The 20695-nt window shown below is 39.0% G+C and overlaps 1 protein-coding gene across 4 annotated transcripts in view; it reads left to right on the plus strand.

The window, feature by feature from the left end:
- The first annotated feature begins 1132 nt into the window (after positions 1-1132).
- Positions 1133-20695, plus strand: part of SLC6A15 (solute carrier family 6 member 15) — a 36318-nt gene continuing 16755 nt past the window's right edge. The window contains exons 1-2 of one of the 4 annotated variants that reach the window (XM_051770041.1): positions 1133-1449; positions 11806-12285. In XM_051770041.1, the coding sequence (XP_051626001.1) occupies positions 11997-12285 (289 nt within the window). In that variant the 5' untranslated portion in view covers positions 1133-1449; positions 11806-11996. Of the gene's footprint in view, positions 1450-1517; positions 1811-6518; positions 6654-10519; positions 10540-11805; positions 12286-20695 lie in introns of those variants that run through there. The other 3 variants (XM_051770042.1, XM_051770044.1, XM_051770045.1) reach the window with 3 other exon arrangements.

Genomic DNA, 20695 nt, shown 5'->3' on the forward strand with positions numbered 1-20695 from the left:
AGTTCTTAACCAAATAAGCTATTTTAAAAATAAAAAATTTAGGTTGAAAAAGATGTGATTCAGAATTACTGGATCATGAGGTTTTTTGAAAAAAAGTGGAAAAAATAGTAATGGCTGCTTCTTATACAAACCATTATAGTTGATAATTACTGATATTACTCAGTTTACAATCCACAATATTCTGAATTGCAATAGCTGAAGCTGAAATTCAGTGCTGAGCTAACATTGACACAAAGAGAGAACATTAACAACAGTGACAGATTCAAAAGGAGCAAGACGCAGTACTATCTAATTTCACATTTAGCCAGCATGCCAAAAAATGTCATTTACATGCACTGAGAATATTAATGATACTTGTATGCAAAAGGCTCATTTAACAAGAAACTGTCTTTATTGAAATACGCAACAGATTTTACAGAGAGGTCTGAATCACTGTCCTGGAAGTTCAAGACCATAAACCTGAGGTATGATTTTTAACCAGTAATAATGACAACCACTCTCCATTCCTTCAGCCTCTAGGCTTGTTCCTACTCAGTCCACTGTGGTCACAGCGCCAAGCCTGCCAGAGTTCAAGAAGCGTTTGGATGATACTCTCAGGCACATGGTGTGACTCTTGGGGACAGTCCTGCACAGGGTTAAGAGCTGGACTCAATGATCCTTGTGGGCCCCTTCCAACTCAGCATATTCTGTGATTCTCTACCCGTGGTCGCTCCCAGCCGCCTCCCGGACTCTAGCACACAGAGGTACTCGCTGCGATCGCCCCCTTGCTCCTGGTTGCCCCCTTTTCCTTCCTGGGACTCACACTCCTCATTCCCCTTCAACCTCTTCTTCTGGAAAACCTCCGCGTTCCCCAAGGAAGCTCCCACCTGTGTGCCCACTTCCCGCCTCCAGGCCTCCCCGGAGGCCACCCCCTGCCCATATTCCTCCCTCCCGCCGCCAGGAAGCCCAGGGCGGGCCGCTCGCAGCCCGTGTGAGCGGCACAAGGGACTTGGGAGTCGTCACGCGTTCGGGCGGGGAGCGAAGGCGGCAGAGGATAGAGATGAGCATAGAAATGAGGCACCCGCGGTGCCTAAGCGTGGCCGCAGGGATTTTGGCGCGGCGCTGCTGATGGCGCCTCCCTCCTCCTCCCGCTGCCGCGTCTACCTCCTCCCCGCCCGCCTCCGGCGGAGGAGATGCTGCTGCAGGCGAGGGGGGGGGCGGCGTGGGGTGGTGAGCGCTCCTCCCTGCGTCAGGAGGTGCGGCTCCCCCGGCCCGGCGCTGCCCTCCCCCTTTCTCTCCCCCCGCCGCTTTTATGTCTGTCTTTAAACGCCGCCGCAGCGAGGGCTGGGCAGATGTGCCTGCCGCCGCCTGCCCGCCGCTGAGCTTCGCGCCCGCACGGCCCCGCTCGCCATCCGCGCCCGCGGGGGGACCCGACCCCCCCTTTCCGCAGCTGACGCCAGGCGGGCGGAGGTAAGGCACGGCAAGGCAGGGCAAGAAAAAGGCACGGCACAGCAGGGCGGCGAGCGCTGTGCGGGTGTGCGCGGGGCGGGCGGGCGGGCAGTGGCCGCGGCGGGGCGGCCCCGGGCTTTCCCAGCGCTGCCGTGCGGCCCCGCCGGCCTCGTGTGTGTCGCCGGGCGGGAAGGGGCAGGATGTGCGGGGGGTTCCTGTCTGCCCGCTGTCCGCCTTCCTGCGGGGGGCAGGGGGATCTCGCCAGCCCACCAGAGAGGCTGACTTCGCCCCGGCGCCAGCTCTCGCTGGTGGTGAGAGAGCCGGCCCTCGGGAAACAATAGCGAGCGCCCCTTGGAAGCCGCCCATGTGCTTTAACTCGGCGGTAGGTTAAAAGGATGTACAGGGCTGTTTCAGTTATTGTTATTGGGAAGGGCGAAGAATTTACATCCTTTTTCTACCGCGAGTGAAAGAAATTTCATTCATCTCCCGCGTGTTGCGTAAAACACCTCGAATGCATGTGTAGCGCGTGTTTCGGAAGGAGCGGGGGCGAGGGCTGTTTCCATCCCGGGAGCACCGTGGAGATGCGCCTCCCCGCACGGGCTGCCCCGGGCTCTGGTAGAGCAGGGCGAGCCTCACCGTGCCGGGCGGTGAGGAAGCTGCCCGGGGCACCATCGCCGCCGGGGGCAAGGGCCGGGCCCGGGCGCTGCATTGTTGCCGCGGAGCGTGGGCGTCGCCCGGCCCGGTGCCTCCCAGCGCAGCGCCGCCCGCGTCTCTCGCCCCGCGAAGGCGGAGGCAACCCCGGCGGGCGGGGGGCTGGTGCGCCCCAGTGTCAGCCATGTTTGGGTGGGTATGGTAATGAGGACCTTCTCCCTACCTTCGTGCCTCTTGGGTTTATTTTCTGTTCGGGATTTTGATGGTTGCAGCCCACCGTGTGCGACGGCATATCCACCGACTGGATTCAGACCTTCAGTTTTCTCCTTCTTCTTCTTCTCTTTGATTTGCTTGTTAATCCTTCTTATTTTCTATGCTCACGTTGACTGGTTTTGTTCTCATTTTTGTAGTATTAGAGCAGACTGGAATTTCTACACAAGAAGAATTTTGTTGCTTTTGTTGTGGAAGTAAATGAGACGATTGAAATGTGGCTGCACAGTCACACTGACCTGCCAAATGAGGGGTTGTGATGGGATTTGATGTGTTAAAGTAAATTGCACTTTGTTTTATTTGTAAAAGACCACATCCACCATTTTATTTTCCATGTGGTATTGCTACATAACAAATTCACTGCTGTAAGGTGGATTTCTAAGAGAAGCCTAATAATTTTTAAGTAGTACGTCACTGTCGATGAGTTGCTGTGACAGGGATCCAATTCTCTGTTTCCCCTCTCCAAAGAAAATTATAAATAAGGTAAAGATTTTGTTATCTGATGTACACTGGATGTATTTTGCAGCCAGCTTACTCCATTTGATTAAAAAAATAATGACAACATACTCAGCTTCTTTCTGTTTAGCAGTGTATTTCCCATTATCAGCATCACATTAAAAAGGAAACGGTAAAAAATACTTAGGAAAGATTGCTTAATTTTGTCTTGGCTCATACAGAAAATTTTTGTTTGCACATAGACCATCTTAAGATAATGATAGAATTACAGCCTGCATTCAGTGCCTATCAGACACTCCCTTTGGGCTCAGCTGTGCAGTTGAGACTCAAGAACAAAAAGTCCCATGGGTTTTGATCTGTGCATGAGAAATGCACAGATATAGCTGTTCAAATGTGTCACCAGTAGTTCAACTTGAGTATGTGAAACTGCCAAGGCATCTTGAAACTAGTTTTACGGCATAAGCTGATTCCTGTTGACCTTTCATGTCTTATTCTTAGAGAGTTTTTTTTCTTTTCACGTTGCAAAAGCCTGTATGCGCAAAACTTTTAAAATACTGAATTTGTCAGAAAATAAAAATATCACAGGTTATTCAGAAGTACAACCTACTAATTGCTGCTATTCCTTTTGATACAAATTGCATTGTTAAGATCTGTTGGAGTAGTTGCTGCTCAGGTGGCAAGGAATTACAGCACTTGGGAAGTATTCATGGTAGGAATCTTTTTGGGAAGACTTTTTTCTGAAATTCTCTAGAGTACAACCAGAAGTTTACACAATATAAGGACATGTTCACCTGTATCCCCAAGTACTTTCCATTGTGCTGTTTCACTCATATCAAGCAATAGTATTCTTAATTAAAAGACAAAATACCTGTTGATTTTAGAAGGACAGTTTTCAGTCCTGTGTTTTATAGATCACCATAGCAATGGTAGCAGCTTTTCCATGTGACTTTAAAGATCTCTGAATTCTCAGTTGCAGAATAACTTTGACATATCAGCAGGTGGCATCTTGAGCAACTCCCTTCTTCCTTGAAAATTGATTCAAAGTAACGTTGCCATTATTGGAAAAACGTTCTCAAATATTTTAGGAAAAAAAGTATCATTGACAAAACAGTGCTATTCTACTGAAGAGCTGGAAGCACAAAACCTGGCAAGCCCATACAAAGTAATGTGAAAGCACGGTGGTAACTACCAGAATGGTTGCTTTAGGCGATGGCAATAACTGGGCTGAACTTCCCATATGTCTACACTGAAACAGATCTCTGCATTCTTATCCTTCACTCTTAAGACTAGGGATTCCTTATTTGTACGGGAGAAAGCAAAGGAAAAGGTTATGTAACGCTGTGGACAGCAGTGCCTTGAGTCATGGTGCCACTAGTCTACTTCCCAATTTGGGAAAATAGTTTTTTGCTGCTAGCAAACGGTATTTTTGCATTTCAAGAGTCAGAAATGTGTACTGCAGTGTTAATGATTCAGCATGCTCTCCTTAAGCCAAAATGGAGAAGGGATGGTAAGTCCAATAAGACATTTGCAGTGTTTCTTTTTAAAAACATAGGGATTTATTGTAACATTACTTAAAAGCATGATTTATATAATGAAATTAAATAATCAGAGGAAGTAAGATTTCTGCTAACTCATCTATGATCAGTTCAGCTTGTTTGCTTATGCATAAAAAACAGAGGAAGAAATAATCACAGAAATTCTTCCCAAGGACTGCTTGATTTACTTGTAAAACAAGTAAACTGAGGGCAGACAATTAGGGTCTCAGGGCAACTATGTGTCTGATAAAGTCAAACTTTCAGTACTTGATTTTACGACTTAAATTAACATTAGTACTTTAATGAAATACTAAATATACTTTTATATCCTCTCACTTCTGAGAACTGTGATAAGATTGTACAATAAACCCATGGTCCTCTTGTATCTTATATGGTGAAGTTACAAAACGGAGATTTTGTTTCAAGTTGCCAGTAGTTGCACCTTGCGAGTTTGACCAACAAGGGGTTTTTCATAGTTGGTGAGATTACTTTACTTGTCTTCAGCTGGAAGAGTGGTAACTACTGAATTTGTTTCTTCAATAAAGTACATGTAAATAAAAGACTGCAGAATAAGTGATACATTTTCTCCATCTGAATAGGATGGAGATTACAGTTAGCTCATACTGTAAGTCTGTGAAGTATATAACTGAAGTTGATTTGTGAGAAGCAAATACTGAGAAATCTGTGAAAGCAGGTGAGAAACTACAGTAAAGCAATAAAATCTTTAGAGTTTATGTTCAATGAAAAGAGCAAAATGACATTTAAGAGCTCTAGGTTGTAACAATCTGTCTCTTAAGTATTTCTGTTTGGACAGTGATTTGAAAGTAGTAATACAAGCTGTTAAGATCAAGTCTATTGATAATGAACAATCCTGAGAAAGAAACTTTGCTATTTTTGTCAAATCATTTTGTTTGTCTTATATTAGTAGAAAGTATTCTCCTCTAACTAAAGTTTAAGGAGACTAATCTGGGACAGAAATTGTCTGCATTTGAATCTGTGCAGGGTCTTGATGTAAGATGAAGCCAGGAAGAACATTTTGTAGGAACTGAGAATAAACTTCCCAACAATATGAAACAAATGCAGTGTTACTGAAGTCTGTGTAACTACCTATATCTGCAGAAGGTGTGAATTTAGTCTTGCATTTTTAGATAGTTTTGCTATAGTGTAAATTATTTCATTATATAGACAACAGAATAAAAAACATTCACTTTTTCTAATGCTTTCAAGTCTCCCATAGCCCACAGAGCTCCTTTTTTAATGGTGTTGTGTACGTATAACATTGATTTCTCTGCATTCTTCACTGATGTTTTCTGAGACATGCTAATGCAAGTTTGTGTAGAATAATTACGATAAGCACCTATCAAATCTCTATCTGTTACTGACAGGCTGTATTAAACTAGGTAGGGCAAAATGCTAGATCATGTAGTTCATGCTGAAGAGCAGCATAATGGCTGCTTCAGTAGATAGATACAAATGGGCTTGGCTAGGCAAAAAGGCTATGGTGCATATTCCTATTTCCGCCAAAGAACACAATGCTGCATTGCAGCAGTAATTCAGTCTGTGCAATGAGTACTGTAACACAGTGTAACTCTTGCTGAAATAATTATCTGTACACAGATTCCCCCAGTGATAGCCATTCTTCACAATCACAGTACTCCCACAAAACCTGGTCTGCTCCTGCAGTCTTCCTCCTCTCTTTCTCACTCAAATGTGATGGTCATTAGCTGTTCTTCTAAGCCAGTCTGCACCAGTGGCCAGATTCCTTTTTGTAGACTCACAGCAGTCCCTTACTCCTAAAATTTTGGTTTTTGTTTTTCTATATTGGTTGTTCCTATTGTACTTCTTCCCAGCTCATAGACTCATGTTTAAAATGCATTCTGTAGGTTTCCTTTTGGTGCAAAGGCTCCTCTTCTTTACCTTTGCGTATAGTTCTCCTGCAGTGATTTCATACAGACTGAAACCTTTGGCATGAATATCAATAAAAATCTTCTGTGAACATATACCATGATGAGGATTCTGACTTTTAGTTCTGTGTCCTCTGCTGAATCATCCTGGTTTCTTCATTGGGAGTCAAGGTGAAGATTTGGTGAACAGGAATGTGAGACGTAAGCTTGTGGGACTGGGCTGGTACACTGCATTTTTTCAAAGCCGAGATTAAAGTAATGTGAACTGGCTGCAGCTTTTTATTGCATTTTGCTACCCTCGTGTAGCATATTGGTATGTTAACTACTTCATAGGAGAAGAACACAGTGCTCTGAAGAACAGAACATTGATCTCTTTATTCCTTTAATGACAAACATTGAACTTAAAAAGGTACCCATTCTTTTCTTGGTCTGTTTTTTTGTTTGTGTTTTTTGTTTGGTTTTATGATATGACAGTAACCTTCTAGAAAGTCTGGACTTTCTTTATAGTCTTTTATGAAGTATGAACTCATGATTTTAACTTTTTCCCCTTTCTTTCCAACTCATATTGAAGATTGAAACAGTTACTGATCAGTGAAGATTTGAGGATTATTTGTAATGCATTAAAAATTAAATGTAGGTAATTTTGCCAAATTGCTACGTTTTCATCATATGTAAAAGTAAGATTATAAAAATCTAAAAAAGTACACTGTGTTAGAAAAGAATGGAGAGTTTTTTGGCCTTTCCTTTTCAGAGGGAACTGCTGGTTTTAAAAAGGAACACAATGTAAAATTATTGTGTTGTAATTTATGTCAGAAAAGCAACGCTAGAAGTTCTTTAACATTTAGTTAGTTGTTGCAATAATATTGTGGGATGTTTTAAACATGAAATTACCTTACAAATGCATGGGGCAGTTGTACTCATTTATACTTTCAAATTGGTGAGACTTTTTTTGTGCCTGTTTTTCTGTACATGTTGGCAAAATCTCCAGCCTCATAACTTTTAGTTGTTAACTTGTATTACACAGTTGAGACAACTAGAAGTATATGTTCTTCTAGTGGGTGCCTGTATATTGGCATGAAGAGCTGTCTGATAGAGATGTGTCGAAAGGAGCCTGATACAAGATTCATTACCAGTGTAACGGTGAAGAGGAGCAGAGAGTGTCGGACAGAATCAGCATAACTCCCTTACTACACATTCCATACAAGAAAGACTGTGAGAAAAGAGTGTGAAGCGAAGTTTTTCAGTGTGTCTTTTGGTGCTTTGACTAATGAAGTTCCTTTGGGTCTTACTGCAAATGCTTGCAGTTTGGTCAGTGGATTTTGTGAATTTGCCAGGATTTCTGAATGCAGGCCTGCAGCTGAAGTAAAAATTCTCTAGTGAGCCTGGATCTCCCAGAGAGCTATTTTGGGTCTGAATTCCTTGTTGCAAGGGATTATTACTGCTTAATCTGCTAGTAATGTGGCAGTCTAATCAGGTTACTTTACTTCTGCATGCTGATGCATTAAGGCTTGATTCTTCCTCCATAGAAGAATAACAAAATTCTCACTGTGTTTTGAGAGAGAAAGTTGGAGTCTAGAGTTTGCTTGATATGTCAAAAAAGACTCACTCTGTTTTATGTCCCACTATGAGAAAGAAATAGATTTTAAAATATCTGGGACAATGCTAGTCATCGTGGCTAGGCTTCACGAATGAAGATTTGGGACAATGCTAGTAAGACCTAGTCAAAATCTAGCTTATGTGTTTGGTTTAGTAAGTTTTTTCCAAAAATTTGTTTATGCTAACTCAGATTATAGATTGGTGTTATTTCACTGACGGAATAATTTTCTAAATGTTCTTCTAGCTGAACCAATTTCCTCTAGCTGTTTATCAGTTTCCGTTCAGTTAAATTCCCACAAACAATACAGAGACTTGTCCGTTTAATTTTAGATTTTTTTTGTAGATGTAATTTTACATGTAAAAAGGGATACCATCCTTATTTGCTTATTTCAGTTGTGTAAAAGTCCAGAGAAACATATTCTTCAGTAAATGTGATGATAAAAATTTCCCTTCAGTGTTTTATCTGACAGGTGATGTCATTTGAGTCACGAAAAGGATGACAAACTGCCTGGAAATCAGAGCTAAACCAGTTGATCAAATTCCATGATCTAAATCCAAGACAGAAAAAAAAATTCCAACCTACAAACAAACAGCTTTAATAGGGCTAAATGATATTTTAGACATTTTACTTTTAATCCAAGGTACTGGTAATAGCATAGTAATGTTTTAAAATTCCTGACAGGATTTAGGACTTGGAGTCCTAATGTTACAATACTTAGTTTTATAAATCCTTAGTAAAATGGTGATTTGTTATTTAAGTTTTTAAATGATACTTAGGAGAAAACGTCCATCACATAATGCCGTATTACTGCATGGGGCAGTGTAGAAGGTAACTAGTGGTGGAACTAACTGAAGAAGGAGTTTAAGAGAATTTGGTGTGATATTTCCTAATTTGATGCTGATGAAGAACTTCAGTTCAATACTGGACTACATCCAAATGATGTGGGAACCTAAAATAACATTTTATATGTTGAATTGCTAAAGTTCAATACTCTGATATGGGGGGAAAAAAAGAGAAAGCAAGCTTGTTCAGTGGTTCATGTTTATCTAAACTGTGCTGGTGAGTAACCTTATTCAGTTTCTCCCTATTCAGTCTTCACTCGGGAGCATTCATATCTAGACTGAGCTTGAGCTGAGTAGTTTGATATCAGCCTTCTGCGTGGGTTTAACTTGGATCAAAGAGAGAGGCTTCTGTGCACATCACTGACTGTGATCTGGGAGCACCGAGCATAGACTGGCAGGGTCCTTGCACAAACCAGCTGGGACCACACTTCAAACCTTTGTACCTGATGGTAACATCTGGTGAGGTAGGACTCCTCTTTTGGTTTAGTACCAACTCCTTTAATACAGAGACCAAGTTGTTAACTCTGATAATTGAGGACTGCCTTTGGATTTGTGATGTGTCCTGAAGGACTGTCCTGTATCCTTGGTGCAGTCTGGCCAATAATAACATATTCAGTTAGAAAACCAGTACTATTAAAACCGTGGACCATTCTGCTGAGCATGTCTCCCACATTTTCTCAAGCCCTGCAAGTATTGCAAGTCTGTATAATGCTAGTTCTGTGGATAATGTCCTGCTTAATGGAAGGTTAATTAAAGGGAAATTAATACGGTATTATGCTAGGCGTAAAAGTATCAAGCCTAGTTTATCTTGAAGTGTAGCAATACAATGTTTAATGCATGATAGGATAGAATGATGCAATTTCTGGTGGAATTGACTCAATTGTGAGAGCTCCAGGTAAATCATATTGCTGCCCTGCAAGTTACTGAATCTGAAATAATTAATATAGATATGACCTTTTAGAACATTTCAGTAAATACTAATGGATGACTTGTGCCTTTTTGACTGAAAATCTCTTTTGCTTATTGCAGTTAGAGAAGGATTTCAGACCTACAGACAGTTCCACATGTGCAGCTGTTATATTAAATACAGAGAAAAAATTGTTTCATTTTAATGTAATCCCTGAGCTTGTTACTAATTACAGGAACTGAGAAGCTGCTCTAATTTACATCAGTGGAACAAAAGGAAAAAAAAATGTTTGAAATGTGACTAAAAGTAGTGTTTGAAGTACCAGATGCTGTGGTTTATAGTCCAAAGCTCCATTAGGACTGCTTAAATGCTTCAATATAATGTATTACTGGTGTATACATTTCGTGTCTACATAGGTATCTCAGTCAGAGCTAAGAGCTCATCATATATGAACTACAAGAGGGTGGAGTCCTTTGAAGACTTCGCAATGCAAAGGACAGAACAGATAAAAAGAGGCTCAAACAGACATTATTTAGCCCAGATATGAAGGATACTGTGTTAAGATTTCTCTATTGTCTAAACAGCTCTCTTTCCCCATTCTACTGTTCTGTGTATAGCTCATATGCTTAATTTTTTTTTTAAGAACTGGTATCAAGTCAAAGCCTAATACTAGTTCCACTGCATGGCAGAAGGACGGTTTATAGGACCCTGAACCCTCCAGTGACATTGGTGAACATGAAACAGATCACAAACCAAGTAGGCTCTACTGTGCTTAAAAAATTTGGGCTGACTGCCAGAGCTGCAGTTGCTGAGAGGAGGCAGTAACAGAAGGAAAAGTGAGAAGACAGTATTGGGAGTCTAGGGAATGAGTGAAAAGAAGTTACAATGGAGTTCAGTAGGCAACTGGAGTGAAGTTCAACTTCCAAATCCTTGGAAATTATTGGAAAAGGTAATTGCCCTGTTGGCTAGGAGGCTAGTGATAGTACTTGTGGTGGCAGAGGTTTTATTTCTGTTGCTGTAAAGTCTCATCTTGATAAGCTTTGTGCTGGGTTCCAGGGGCTTAGCGTCTTTCCTCTGGGTCTGTCACAGAAGCAACCATGAGGTGCTTCATCTCTCAGTTCCTGTGCAAACTGTACCTTGCAGTTCTCTACTGCATGAGAGTTTGTCAGGACATGATACAACCTTTGTACTACAGACCAGATGTTGCAGCAAGTCCATAAGCAAAAGCTGAAAGGTCTTATGTTTCCTGGAGTAATTTCTGACTCTCATCAGTTAACAGTTCTTGATTAGACTTCTTGTGTGTACCCTCTTTAGGGCTTTCATGAAGCTTAACACATAATTTAAATCCCTTTTAAGACTCTTAATTGTGCAGATGGCTTTGCACATACTAGTTTTATCCCATGTGATTAGAGAAGAATTTACTGAAAAACATTCCTCCCCAAAATATTATGGTTACCTTCAGTACAGCAGCTGCAAGCAAGTCTGACTGTCTTTTTAAATTATTCCTTGTGTTTAAGAAAAACACATATTCAAATGTGGGCATTTTTGTCTCCGTACATATAAGTTTGAAACAGTAGGCCTTTTAAGTGTATTTGGTTATGGCTTTTCAGATATTTCAGATAGTTTCTTAGAAATAGGAAATAATTAAAAATATCTAAAACATCAAAGCTCGTAAGAGATGAGCATCTCTCCTTCGAAACTATGGTTGTGATTATATATTCCTTGGTGAAGAATAACAGGAAAATAAGTCCCCAAGTGCATACCATATATAAAAATTTTAATTGATGCATGACTTTCTGAAATGGACTGAACAACTTAATCTACTTAGGTTAAAATATACTTTTAATAAATTCAAGTACAACTGTAAAGTCAGGAAGTAATGGAATTGGGTTCCTAAATTTTATGTAAAGTGCATATCCCATTATGCCTGCTAAGAAGAATCTTGTTATGCTATCAAAATACGAGCAATTAGCCCATCAGTCTTTAGGAACGAAACCAAAACAAAACCCTCATCAAATGAATGAAATGTACTCTATATAAATATTTAAGACCAATTATTTCCTACAGTTTGGAAGTGGCTAACATCCCTTCCTTCTCTTTTTCTCCTCTTGTCAAATCATTAAGCAGAAATGGGTAAAACAAAGCACGTGATTTCAAAATTAAGTTTCCTCTGCATAGTAGTGTAATATCTTTTTTTATTTTTTTTCCCCCACAGATACTTTTGGTAGAACAAACGTTCAGAAACAGAAGTCATTACTCTTGATTCGCTGGTATCAAGGACTCATCAGGCACCGTCTTCAATCTGTTTCTTCAGTATTTTTGTCCAAGCAGAGGGAGAGCTTACTTCAGTGTTTGTCTGTCTGTCTCAGCTGAACTTCCCTTCTTGGTGTTTGTCTCGTATTACAAATGCCTAAGAACAGCAAGGTAGTGAAAAGAGAATTAGATGATGAGGTCATTGAGTCAGTTAAGGACCTGCTCTCTAATGAGGACTCTTCTGATGATGCCTTTAAGAAGAGTGAACTTATGGTTGATGACCGGGAAGAAAAAGATGTAGATGTTGAAGAAGGCTCAGATGTAGAAGATGAAAGACCTGCTTGGAACAGCAAACTCCAGTATATCCTTGCTCAAGTTGGATTTTCTGTGGGATTGGGGAATGTGTGGCGATTCCCATATCTGTGTCAGAAAAATGGTGGAGGTAAGTTTTGTGATATAACTAGTTGTACCTAAATGATGATGCTAACCTTGCAGGTTTTGAAGTTAGCAAAGATAGGCACAGTAAAACCTGCTTTTTCTGTCAGGTTTTTCTTTTAATTTTTACCAGAACCTATGAGGAAAAACCCATATTCTCTTTATTTAGAAAGAGGTATCCATTTAAGTTAGTAGCAGATTCTTCTAAGATGCCATTTCCACATTTTACAAGTGAAAGTTCTTGATATGACCTTAACTAGTGGTCAAGCTAGCAGCTAAGCAAAACACATTTTTATGGAGGGCTGCATTATATTGGACCTGGTTATTGTTGTGCTAAAGTGTTCTTTATAGTACTTGGTCAATAAATCAAGGCTTTTGGTCTTTTAGAATTTAGCAGTACTGAGCTTCACACCTTAACTTCCTAGCTTTTTAGCTTTTAACTCCTGACCATTTGCTCATGATTTACTGTTGACAAAAAGACCAAAATTCTGTAGGAGGGGGGAAAAAGGTTTCGTTTGTTTTTTTTCTTTTACTGATAATGAATAATTTAAATCATTACACTAAGAGACAGCATCTGTTCTTGTGCTGTTAGGCGGTTAACTATTTTCCTAAATAACAAGTTACCTTTCACTTAGAACAGTAACATCAGGCTGTTTGTTCATTGACCATCTATGGTCTTGTATGCAGTTTGAAGTATGAGGCTAGAGACTTTCCTTCCTCTATGAGTGCAGGATTAGTTTTTTTTATCCTATGCTATACTGTACCCTGCTATACTACATTAAGGCACATCCTATTGTAGCTAATTGCTGAGATGAATTCAAAACAAACTGATCACTTTTTATGATACAGAAAGTGAATGTGTATAGAAAGTAAAGAACAGCATTTTACTCATGGTGAATTTCAGAAGTTGAATGACACAACTGATGTGATTAAGGAAGATAGAAATGAACTTAAAATATAATAAATGTATAATTCTCAATTTGTTTTCTCTCAGTTCAAGCAGTAAAAATGAAGTTTCTACTTTCAAATGTTCTATCTCCAGGATAAAGTCTAAATTCTTTTATATTTAGTTACTGTAAATTTTTTTTCACTCATTTAACTGCCATTTTTTCTCTTTTATTCTGGAGAGTAAGTCATTAAGTGGTTGATTAATGATTTGTGTGGAACCTAAAATTTTCTTCATCTATGACTAATATTAACTGAGAGAACATGTTGAATGTAGTTTCTCAAAACCTGTAGCTTTTCAGTGGATAGCAATCCTGTCTAGACTACTAGACACGGTATAGAACTAATCACTTATCACTATTAGTTGAAAAAAAAAACATTTGTTAATGAACAATTTTTGAAACAAAATGATTCATAGTTTAAAGTGTATCATGAAAATGTTTATATTCTCTATAATTTCATCCTGAATATGGTGTCAAGATGTAGTCTCAAGGATAATGCATTGCAACAGTTTATTTCGTGTAGATGTGTCCCTTTTAAAGTCAGTGTTTATTGTAGTTAGTTGCTACTTTTGCAAGCCCTTTGGATTCTTCTTAGAACCAACAGAAAGGATCCATTAGTGTGCTTCTTAGGGTGTTAGTTTCATGCTGTCAGGTGCTTTTAAAGTTACTCTGCCAGTGACGGTAAATTTAATTCAGATCAAATATAAATGTATTAAAGGAATTAATAATTTCTCATTTTAGAAAAAAAAATCGAAAAACCCCTGAAACCTCAAACCAACCAACCTTCAGGGATTATGGCACTTCATTACTCAAACTTGAAAAAATAACTATAATGTCACTTCAGATTGAAGGTTTTCTCCTGTGCTGTGATTGCAGGAACTTGGATGTGTAATGTAGTCTGTGGTGATATGTTTTCTGCACGTGGCTGAGACAAGGATGTTTTTAGCTTTTAACAATAATTTTGCATCATTTTAGCAAATTGCAGCCTTCTGAACAACAGAGAAAAGGAAGTGGTTATTAGAGCTAAAGCTTGCTAGATTTTTCAAGTTAATCATAATGCAAGATGGAGAAGGTGACACAAAACTTAGAAATGTGTAAAGTACATTGGTGCTTTTTTATGTGTACACAGATGGATGGATAATTCTCGCAAGTGTATAAAAGAATAGGGGGAGGGAGGGAAAACCTCAAACACATGGTAAGAAAACCTACACACATTTTATATGAGGTTCTGTTTTTCTCCTACATATATTATTTCAAATGTATTTTATTCTAGGTAAAATTAGAGTGGTTTTATGTAACACATTCTAAGTATCAGTGTCAGAACTGTTCTGTAATCTTCTGCTGATAAAGCTTTACTATAAATACCTGTTGAAGTCTCTTAATATAAGGTGAACAGCCTTTCTATGAAGTGCATGACTATGTCTCCACCTTCAGTATAGTCCAAACATTTTTCATTTTCTTCCCTGTGTTTAAGGAACTTATATCTGGCAAATACCATCAGGTGAGGGGAATATATTACAAAGCGGTAAACCAATAAATCCTGTTCCAATTTAAACCAAAAAGAAGTATAAAACATAGTTACTCATTTATCATTACTTTGCTTCACAGGTTTCTTCCAATATTGTGCTCCAAAGCCACCGGTAAAATGAAAAGGCAAATCCTAAATGTGTAGTAATCTTCAGTTTTGTCTTCTTTTTAAACCTCCGTGACAAGAACAGCAAAACTAACAAAATAAACATAGATAAGGCACAGTCAGATTAGCCCAAATAGATATGTTATTCAAGGATTATGTGCAGAAAAAAATTGGGTGTTTCCTTCCTTCTTTTCTGTAGAGATTTAGTTTGTTAATGGCTATGGCCTGTGGTATGCCGACGATCCTGACCTCAGAGCTCTGTGCTGCTTCACTGAGATACCTGTGATACCATCTTTAAAAATAACTTGTGTAGTGCTACACTGCACAAAGAATTTGGGGATCCCTGGGTATTTTTGCAGTCTCTGTTTCTGAGTCTGGTCTGTACCACCAAACCAGTTTCCTGCACTCTATTTCTTGTGATTATTTAACAGTTTCTCCTCTTGCTTTAATTAATATAAACTCATAAATATTTAGAGTAACATCAGGTATTTTTTGTGGTTAACTAAGTTACAGTTAGACTGGGCAACTCTTTGCTGATTCACACTTATCTCATTCCCAGAAAAGTGTTTGTTGGGAGAGGTGAGAGGAAAGGCTATCATGCATGGGATGAACTTGTCACACTGGGGATGTAGCTGTAATGCACAATGTATTGAAAGGAAAAAAAAAGAGGCTGGGAGGTAACTGAGCACACTTGAGGGTGCTCGTTTTCTTGACTTGAGAAGGAAGTCCTAACGGAATTTTAAGCTCTGGGAGTGAGGGGCTGAAGATGTTCAGTAAAGTTTTGAGGAACTGACTATAGATCTCTCTGTTCTCACCACAGACCCTCTTTACCCCTGATGGGCAATGCCCAGTCCCTATCTGGCAATTGGGAGACCTCTTCCACTCTTTACAGCCCAATAGATTAAAAAAAGCTCTTTCTTCTTGATTCTTGAGAGGTGATTTGCACTGGAGCTGGGTATGCTCTGTTAGCTTTAAATGTTTTTAATATCCATTTTGCACTATCCAGTTTGTTTATTACTCTTTTACTACATAAAGATGAATACGTGTGTTTGTTCAGATAGGCACAGTTCCTATATAACAGTTTCATAACCTCTGTTAGCATGCCATAGGTTTAGAGCTGCCTCTGCTTTCTGTGATTGATAGTGAGCCTTAAAATGAGCCCCTCAGGTCTATCTACCTAGTCTTGCTGAGAAGGCTAATAAGTAGTGACAAACTAGACCTATATTTTCCTGCTGCTCATTGCTGTCATCTGGAGAACAGCTTGCACACCTTTCACTTTTTTCAAACAAAGGAAATATTGTCATTTTCCTTTAGGATTAGCAGAAGTAGAATATTTCTTTCAGTTAAGTAGAAGTAACAAAAGCAAATTAAATTAGCTGTTCTGCTAAAATGAGTAAGTGTTTTTATGAAGTGAAGAGTCCACAAAATACCGCACACCCAAAGACTAAATGTTGTATTTTTGTGAGCGTTAACTTAATTGTCCTGATTTTTTTTAAGTCAATCTTTAATATCTCTGTGATGTAAAAAGTCAAAAGAACTAGTAAACAATGATAAACAGATAAAAACTATGAGCAGTGTAGGGAAAATTATAGCAGAACATATCATCAGTATGTTTTGAAAAGATTGACCTGGGTAGAGTCACATCCTGAGTTTTTACAGTTAAATAGTCTGAATTTTCTACTGAAATACCAGCAGATGAAACAGTAAAGTTCTGTGATTTTATAAAAAGCACGACAGTTATAGTGGAGAACTGCAGAGAGAGAAATATAAAAACTGTTAAAGACTAGGGAGTTGTTAGGAGCTGCAGTTTGATTGTCCTAATATAAGAGAAATGGAAGCAAAGCATTTCCTTGTATTGCAACACTTGAGTATGGATTCAATGGCTTTATTATTTAGCTTTTGATCAATAATTTATATTCCATGCCTTGAGTTCACTGATGACTTCAATATTTTTTTGTGAGTTCTGTATTATCAGACTTGAAATTTAGTTGTACTGTAGTGTGCTGAAAATGTTTTGGTTTTATTTTGCAAGTGTAATTCTTCATTGAAGCTTATTGGCTAAGGGGATTTTCATCCTTTAAGCACAGTTTTGTAAAAAGGCATACCTGAACATTTTTAAGTGAAACTAGTGACAGGAAGACTATCCTGTCAGTAGGATAGTACAGATACAACATAAAACCATCTATCAGAGTTTTTCTGATAAAAGCAGTTCGTATTTTTGTAGTGGTAAATAATTTCACTTACAGAAACCTAGCAGACTGTTAACCTACAGTGTTTTGTTGCCTGCTTGTAATAACTTTGAAAATTTTAGCATTTGACATGGAACATAACTTGATATTCATCTGTATGTTAGCTTCTTGCTTGCATTCTATTAGTAATAGTCTAGTAAGTGATAAGAACTGGGATCTCTTTTCAAGACAGTGATAAACTTCACCTTGATTGACTAAGAATTAAATCGGACACTAGACAATTAAAATCTCGCACAGAAGCAGATGAAACAAATCTGGAAAATTAATATATTTTTCAGGTTGCATCACAAATGGCTAGAAGAAGAAAAGTTCTTTTGTACTATCAAGATGCTAATGGTTATGTCACCTTGCATTACTGCTTTTGAAATTATTTTCCAACTCTTTAATCACTATGAATCATGTAATTTTATGATTTTTTTCCTAAGCATTTATAAGAGCTTAAATTGAAATGTTGTTATTCCACTTCTGTCAATAATGTTGTTAAATGTAGTACTTATTGTAATATCAAGAGAGACAATTTACCAGCTATCCCGTTGTGGTGCTTGATTAAATAAAAAAATTAAGAAATCAAAGCAATGCTGTGCACAGTGTTAACAGTCACCAGTTCATGAAATCTTGTATCATTGTTATTCATTCTATTGAAGAAGGAAGAGGTATGTTTTTTCCTTATGAAGTTGAGATTATTTTTTTAATATGGAAGCCAGTGTTTAAGGCCAAAATATGCCAAAAAAAAGTGACTTCACAGTAGAATAATTTCGTATATGTAGAAACGAGAACTGGAGATCCAGAACTACACAGAATTGTAGTATTCAGAAGGCAGCTTAGCTGGTAGAGGTAGCAGACAACTGATTGGAGGATGTTGTTCAAGACCAGTGTGTATAGTTTATTATTCTAATTCAAATGAAAATAGTCCTTATCCAATACTGCAAGGACCCGTGTTTTCATGCCCAGACGAGTAAGAGACATGCTGAGCTGTTTCCATAGTAATTCTGTTTTAGGATGAAGGGAAGATGTCTTACTTTGAAGTATGTCTAGCTTCAAGGGAAGACTTCACCAAAATATATGCCCAGAGAGGCTGTGGTTTCATGTTGACTCTAGACACAGAAGCCCTTTGCACCTGTGATATACAGTTGTATAATCCAGCTCCATCCAAACTGTATCATACTGAAACTCATACATGCACAACTTTCCCTATGTCCTTTTTGGGGAGGGGAAAGATCTGAAAGGAGCTCAGCAGAAGACTAGCACTTCAGGTGCTTTGCACAAACCTAGCAGTATAGTGCTGAACTCTGCTGTCTGGCTACCCACGCTGAATTACAGGGTTTTGTCATGTCTAATGTAATGTAGATTTAACACCACATTTATTTAACTCATTTAGTAGAATCCAACTGATAAATCTTGCAACTTACATTCATACTGCACCATAAAATACCCACATCTACCCAGTCTTTAAACATGTGCTTAACTTTGCAGCCTTGTGATTAAGGTTGTGGACTGGGACACTGAAGAGCTGGGTTCAGTTCCTGCTCTAGTACAGTCATCCAGTGGGATACAGGGTAAGTCACTTAGGCCCCAATTTTTTTTGAGCTGTTTAGGTTTGTCTCTGCTCAGCTATGCCACACCTGCCTAATTAAGATCTAATGTATCATTTACAATAGCTCTGTATCAATTACTGTATCAATTTACAGTTATATGATATAAAAACTATGTACTGTTGACTTTCAATTAATTGTATGACCGGATTTTTAATGATAGTGATACCAGAGCTTCTCACTTGCAATATGAATTGACTTCTGCCTTGCAGAAGTTTTGAGTGGATGTTGATGATAAATCACAGGTATTTAATGGTATTTGTCTTACATATTCTTAAGACAGATAGTACCCCTCATTTTGGAATGTGGTTGTTACTCTGTTCCTCAGTTTCCCTCACATTTTTTTCTTTCTGTCTCTGCTGTCTCTCTTTTCCTAGTAGAAAGTAAATCCTTTGTATTCTTTCCATTATGTGCACATAGAAGATGAACCACAAGAGACACCGAAGTACTGAATGGGAATGTAGCTGCTACCTCAGTAAAAACAATCTTTCAGTAGACACTGTAGTGTGCTGAAATGGGTAGATAGGCCATGATGTTTGGCTCTATGAAGGTAGTATTGTAACCTCAAAACAGGTATATTTTTCAGAGCCTGGCATAGGTTTTGAGCAAATGCTGCTCAGACACTATCATTGCATAGCATATTATCATGTCATGAAAATAAAACACGGAAGCTAGTTCAATGCTAACATAGCCTGTAGACTGTGAGGTATGTAAGATTAATATTCTTTGTCTGGTCCACCAGTAGTTTTTCACGGAGTTGTCGAATGTTTTGGGCTGGAAGCGACCTTAAGGATTATCTAGTTCCAAATCCCCTGCCACGACCAAGGAACCTTCCACTAAACCAGGTTACTCAGAGCCCCATCCAAGTTGACCTTGAATGCTTCCAGGGATGGGGAAGCCACAACCTCTCTGGGTAACTTGTTTCAGTGCCTCACCAACCATATACTAAAGAATTTGTTCCTAATATCTAATCTAAACCTACTCTCCTTCAGCTTAAGTCCGTTCGTCCTGTCACTACATGCCCTTGTTAAAAGTTCCTCTCCAGCTCCCTTGTAGGCCCCCTTTAGCTACAGGAAGGCTGCTGTAAGGTCTCTCTGGAACTTTCTCTTCTCCAGGCTGAATAACCCCAACTTTCTCAGGTCTGTCTTTCAGCTTTGTGATCAACTTGGTGTCTTGCCTCTGGACTCCTTCCAACAGGTCAATGTCTTGTGCTGGGGCCCTAGTTTTTCACAGGTTTTATTTCTTCTGTCTTTTTTTCCCATTAGTCTTGGCCTTAAGACTGCAGTTTCTCCATGCTTTGTATCTTTGTAAGATACTTGTGATGGAAGGGGGTGTCCAATCAGTGTGTATTTCATGAAGAGCAAAATAGCAAGTGGACCTGAATAGGAATGGATGGTACCAAAACATCTGAGACCACCTTCCCTGAGCCTAGGGAAGTTTAAGTTTTCTAAAATAAACTGTATTCCATGAGATAAACTGCCCACTAGGTATATGAAAATGACAGTGTATTTTGATAGACTCCTAAACAAGCCCTAGAAAGTCAACACTGGATAAATAAACTTGAATTAAGACTTAGTTGGAGTGGAGGGTAAATGTCAAATTAGTTTCTGAACTTTGTTCAGCATCTCTCTCATTACAGAGATGAATAGACTGATAATACAAGTTAATAGCTCTGAGTCTAAGCTTCTGTGGTCTTGCTTTAACATGCTGCAGTCTGCATCTCTTAAATGCTTTTCTTAAGCAATGATTGCAAACAGAAATTCTAAGCCCTTTGAGTTAGTTGGCCAGCCAGCGCAGTAGTCTATATTGCAGTATAAGAGTCGCACATGAAAGAAAGTTGAGTGCCCCATTGCTAATTGCTGATGCCTACATGTGTTCTTAGCTCTAGTACTAAGTATTCCACAACATTAAGGAGAAGGTTAGGCTCTGAACTTTTCAGTGCACTTAGTGTATATTTGCTTGGAATTAGACTTACTGAAATAAATGGATATACATC

The sequence above is a fragment of the Manacus candei genome, unplaced genomic scaffold, assembly GCF_025592945.1.
Source record: "Manacus candei isolate 608988 ecotype Guabito, Panama unplaced genomic scaffold, ASM2559294v1 h1tg000114l, whole genome shotgun sequence".
Lineage (NCBI taxonomy): Eukaryota > Metazoa > Chordata > Aves > Passeriformes > Pipridae > Manacus > Manacus candei.